Source organism: Micromesistius poutassou, assembly GCF_964030765.1.
Source record: "Micromesistius poutassou genome assembly, contig: SCAFFOLD_6447, whole genome shotgun sequence".
Classification (NCBI taxonomy): Eukaryota; Metazoa; Chordata; class Actinopteri; order Gadiformes; family Gadidae; genus Micromesistius; species Micromesistius poutassou.
In genome coordinates this window covers 3,067-8,709 of record NW_028179180.1, presented here as the reverse complement: position 1 = coordinate 8,709, position 5,643 = coordinate 3,067, and the positions used below count along the sequence as shown (strand labels likewise).

The 5,643-nt window shown below is 43.3% G+C and overlaps 1 protein-coding gene across 2 annotated transcripts; it reads left to right on the top strand.

The window, feature by feature from the left end:
* The first annotated feature begins 613 nt into the window (after nucleotides 1-613).
* Nucleotides 614-5,302, top strand: LOC311373053 (stonustoxin subunit beta-like). Of its 2 annotated transcripts, none has more exons than XM_084489909.1 (3): nucleotides 614-777; nucleotides 2,599-2,898; nucleotides 4,149-5,302. In XM_084489909.1, exons 1-3 carry the CDS (start codon nucleotides 765-767, stop codon nucleotides 4,712-4,714), a joined length of 879 nt encoding a protein of 292 aa, XP_084346035.1. In that variant the 5' UTR covers nucleotides 614-764; the 3' UTR covers nucleotides 4,715-5,302. The 2 variants fall into 2 exon arrangements, with proteins under 2 accessions (XP_084346035.1, XP_084346034.1); XM_084489908.1 differs by having other exon boundaries at nucleotides 2,593-2,898.
* Nucleotides 5,303-5,643: the final 341 nt, after the last annotated feature.

The window sequence follows — 5,643 nt, the reverse complement described above, 5'->3', positions numbered from 1 at the left end:
ACCACACCCCTTTTAGAAGTCAATGGATCATGGGTGCTTTAAACTTTATTGTACAGACTAATCTTTATGTCAGATTGAAGATAATGGTCCATAGATTATATGGGCTCAAGGACCTAAACCTGGGATCCTTAGGCAATTTACTGTTTTTAACTAAATTCAAAATAGCGGCAAATCTGGAAAGCGGAAGTCATAGGTTCTTGAGGCATATTTGTTCAGCATGAGGATATGCATGTGTGAACGTAAGTTTCATGAGTGTAGGTCAAACTGGTTACGAGATATGCTTGAGCAAAGTTTGCATTTTTGGACAGTTGGTATAGCGCCACCTTTGGGCCAATCAGTGTAATATTTGCTATATCTGTTAATCTTGGGTCAACCTCTACAGTTGCAGTAAATTTCATAAAAAGTGTGCGAGCGGTTTAGGCTGTGTAAGTCAAACGTGTCGGAATAATAATAATAAAACTAATGATTACAATAGGTTGCCTCGCACTTTGTGCTTGGCACCTAATAATAATAATAGTTACAATAATAATAATAAAAACAATAATACTTTATTATTATAATAAAATTATAATGATAATAATTAGTATGAATATTAATTGTAAATTCATGTTTTCTTTCAGGGGGGATGGACTTTGTGTTTGATTGGCTGTGGGTCCTGTCATGTTTAGAGACGATGTCGTTCTGTTTTGGAGCTCATTTCTTCTGTTCTCTTCTGTCCTGTCCTAGACTCAGCGACACCGTGGACCGAGGGGAGAGAGCACGTAATGGATGAACTCGGTGAGGGTTTTATAGAAGTTTTATAGAAATAACATAGTTATGTTATTCAATCATGTCATTTCATTCAAAAAATACTCTCTGCTTTTGTGATCTATGTTTGAACATCCCTCCTTACTAATAATACTTTTTTTTGTGTTATCAGGCTAACAGAGCATAAACAGTGTTGAACTACTAACCAAAATAAATAAATAAAGGATGTCCCCCTTCTGGCAGCACGGTGGTACTGCAGGTGTTGTTCGTTTACTCCTCCAGCAGGGGGAGCAGTAGAGCAAGAGGAGCTTGTCTTTGTTATGCGTTCAATTAAGTGAGGGTTACACCTCATGCACACTACCTCCGTTCGTCGACGGATGACGAAGGGCGTGTCTGACGTATGGGGGAGTAGTCTTTGTGGACTCAGCCTGCAACAGGTGCAACACTCTGCTTGCGCTCTCCTTGCACCAGGCGTTATAAAGCGGGCTATTTCCTGCGTCTTCCTGCTTGTTGTTGTTGTTGCTAAATTGATCCTGTAGTAGCAAGGACAGTGTTGCCCCTGTACGTGTACCACAGCAATCGCCCAATTCTTAAATCCATTCTTAAATCCCCCGCTGCCGGCCGGCTTTTTGACATTTCCACGGCGGGTTGCATCACAAAGACCATTTCATTGGACAGAGTCCAAGTAGCGGCACACTAGTGTACTTGCATTTCCGCGATCTGATTGGCCGACGGACCCGTCGCTTCCCGAAAAGTTTGAACATTTCTCAACTTTTGACGCAGGCCTTTGTCTGCGCATCTCTAGCACCTACGTAGCTTATTTTTCTGCGTTTGCTTGCACTAGTTTCAATTTGAGCTTCTAAATGTATTGCATTCTCCTCCACAGGGCCAGTTCTAGCTCTTTGGTAGCCCTAGGCGAGAGCCCTAGGCCCCACCCCCCCCTTCACATAGCCAGCGGAGCGTTGCCCTGTTAATTAACAATACATTATTACATAACATTACATTAATATTACATTTTTTTACCCATAAACATACATAAACAACCTCCATACATGAATTAAAGATGCTCAATAATATTTTACATTAAATTAACTATTAAAAAATAAGCAAAAAGGATCAAGTCTAATAAATTGCACACACAAAAATGCTACAAAGAATGTTCAAGGATATTTAACAAATTATGACAACTGTGCAAAAGCTCTTAAGCACACTGTAAGGACACTTTTATGTGTGCCAGTTTATGACCCATAAACTGGATTAACTATACACTCAAACTACAAACAAAAGTGCTATTATGGATACTGTACGTACCTCTACAAAATTAAAAGAGAGAAGTTCTTTGCCTATCTCAAATTATAATTTAACAGTTGTATCTGGCATTTCTATTCAGAGAATTAGAATTTGACTCAGTTCAGAGAGAGGTGACATCAGTTGTCCTTTCTCCTGAAGGTGCTGGGCTCTGCAAATATTGCCTGAGTTCATCAGCCCCTCCCCCCCCCCCCCCCCCCCCCCACACACACACACTTATTGGAAGATTATTTACAAAAATCATCAATTAAATCTAATAAGTAAATGCGTGGGGGGCTGACGGGGCGCCCTAGGATGATCATGTTTAATAAACATGTTTTATTTTGCTTATTTAATTACAGTATCATCCCCTCCCTGGAAACTCTTTGTAGATACTGCTGTGATATTCAATCATATAGGAAGGTGAGAAAATTGGGTCAGAATCTTCTTGGTCGCCCTCTAGTGGACAGGTATTAGGAGAGAGTGAAGGGAGTGTCTCATGGTGCATCTCTAGATACGTGTTGTAAACATTCATTCATCTCATCCTGGTTTCTTCAGGTTCAGTGATGCCCACGGAGGAGGAGGCCCCCAGCATCACAGAGTTCAACTCCTCTACCCAGCGGTTGCCCGTGGGCCAAGTGGCCCGCTTCACCTGCAATGCCAGTGGCACTCCAGAGCCCACCGTCAAGTGGCTCCACAACGGCAGGCCCCTGGAGAGGAACGGCACAGACGACCAATCGGAGGCCTGGGTGGAGAGGGGGTTCCTCTTCGTCAGAGGGGTGAGGTCTGGCGTGAACACGGTCTGCTGCATGGCGAGCAACAGCGCTGGCACGGCCAATCACACCGCTGAGCTGCTTGTCTTTGGTAAGATCTGGATCCAAGAAGAGATGTTTGTTGTTGATGTATTTATAACGTTGTTGTTGAGGTGTGTGTATATATATATATATATATATTTCATAAATGTATGTGTATATATATACACATATACAAAATTATATATATATGTATGTATATATATATATATAAAATTTTCATATATATTTATATATATATATATATATATATATATATATATATATATATATATGTGTGTGTGTGTGTGTGTGTGTGTGTGTGTGTGTCTATATGAGGACCTCTTTTCCAAAACACGATAAACGCCAAATCACTCTATTTCCTTGTTAAAAATGTACAGCAAGATGCAGTTCCTTTCCAAACCGCGACAAGCGCCAAACCTATTTTTTGCCTTCAACTTGTGGGACCTTGGGGAGCAGAGAGTGGTCCCGAGTGTGGAGGTCTTGTGGACCCCCCAGGGCAGCGGGACCACCTCGTGTGTGAGGCCGAAAGGGTTCACCTTGTCGGACTAGGGGGAGCAGAGAGTGGCCCCGAGTGTGGAGGTCTTTATTCCATGCTATATGGAAGGTCTATATATCCATGCTTTATTCCATGTTAGCTAAAGCTAACTTCAACGGTAACCTCAGTGCTAACGCTTACGTCAATGCAAGCCTCAGCGCTAATGCTAACGTCAACGCTAATGCTAACGTCAACACTAACTGCAGCGCTAACTTCAATGCTAACTGCAGCACTAACACTAACGTCAACGCTAACTGCAGCGCTACTGCTAACGTCAATGCTAACTTCAGTGCTAATGCTAATGTCAGCGCGTCAACGTCAACGTCCATTATTGTAGTCCACTATTGTAGTCCATTGTTGTAGTCCATGAGGGAGAGAGAGAGGCTAACAAAGACCACACTACCCTCCACCTCCAGAGTGCTGTGATGTCTGAAGGCTGAGTCAGAAGGCTAGAGCGAGACCAACTGAAAACGAATCCGGAATGAAACTAAAACTGATTCTGAAAAAAGTATAAATGATATTGAAATTCTGTTTACATTTGTATTGAAGATACAAATGTGTAGATTTGTTTAATTGTTTGAACGATGGTAAACGGTAATGATGGTCATTTTGACCAAGTTATGATGTCTTAAGTGGTTGAAGAGGATGAAGCATGAATCAGCGTTTTTTGAATTTTCCAACGGAAATTAATGGGGGGATTTGGGGCGAATAACCTGGAATATCTCGGGAATTATGAATAATATCATGTCTTGTTCTCCCGTCAGATGCCTGTGAACTCACACTGGACCCAAACACAGCGAACGGATACCTCTCTCTGTCTGAGGACAACAGAAAGGTGACAGAGGTTGGAGAGGACCAGTCGTATCCGGATCACCCAGAGAGATTTGACTCCCGGCCCCAGGTGTTGTGTAGAGAGGCTCTGACAGGCCGCTGTTACTGGGAGGTAGAGTGGAAAGGATGGGTTAAGATAGGAGTGACATACAGAGGAATCACAAGGAGAGGATGGGGTGATGACAGCAGGCTTGGAGGGAACAACAAGTCCTGGAGTCTTGTTTGTCGTGATGATGGTTACTCTGCCTGGTACAACGGTGGACAGACAGACATACGTCTCCCCCCCGCTGGCTCTACCAGAGTAGGAGTGTATCTGGACCGGCCTGCTGGCACTCTGTCCTTCTACAGAGTGTCCCGAGGTGTAGAAGGGTCCTCAGACACACTGACACACATCCACACCTTCAGGTCCACCTTCACCCAGGAGGACCTCCTCCCTGGGTTTTACGTAGGGGTGGGGCCGTGGGTGGAGGGTGACTCAGCGTCTCTGTGTCGGTTGTAGAAAGAAAAAAAGCAGGTGAACCGGTGTGCGCACACACGCACGCACGCACACACACACACACACACACACACACACACACACACACACACACACACACACACACACACACACACACACACACACACACACACACACACACACACACACACACACACACACACACACACACACACACACACACACACACACACACACACACAGTCCACAACAAGAGGTTAAGAGAGATTGTTTGTTTTACTGTGAGCCATGAAAGGCTAGTATGCATTACTTCAGTGTTAGTGTGAGTAGAGCAGCTCGGTGCCAAAGGAACCTGATTTAAAGCAGATTTTATATTTCATTCATAATAACCAGGAGGTCTGTGTTGTAAATGACTTTAAACTGAGTATTGATTCCTGGTGTTCTGTTGGGAACCAAACGGCAGCAGAACATGTTCAGTTATTAAAGATACGTGCACACCTGTTTATGATTAGTAAAGTCTGCAGCTTCTATTGTTTCAGTCCTTGTGTTTATTGTGTACATGTAAGGGACTATTTTTCTGTTGCATTTGTTAATGAAGCATAATTTTAATAAACAACTCAGTGGATCCAACTGAATGTTCTTGTGTGTTCAGCCCATCATCATTCTCCTTTTATTACTAAATAATGTTACATAAGTGCCTTAACAATAATAATTTGTTAATCAGAAATTATAAATAAAACAACAAATGTTGTTCTGATATTATTCTGGGACCTCCTCCCTGGGTTTTGGTTAGGGGGGGGGGGGGGCGGTGCCTCAGTGTCTCTGTGTCCGTTGTAGAAAGAAACCACAGACAGACGGCCGGACACACACACACACACACACACACACACGCACACGTAGAGACAAACACAGGCACGGACGCGCACACACACACACACACATACACCTCTGAGGAGGAGGAGGAGAGGGGT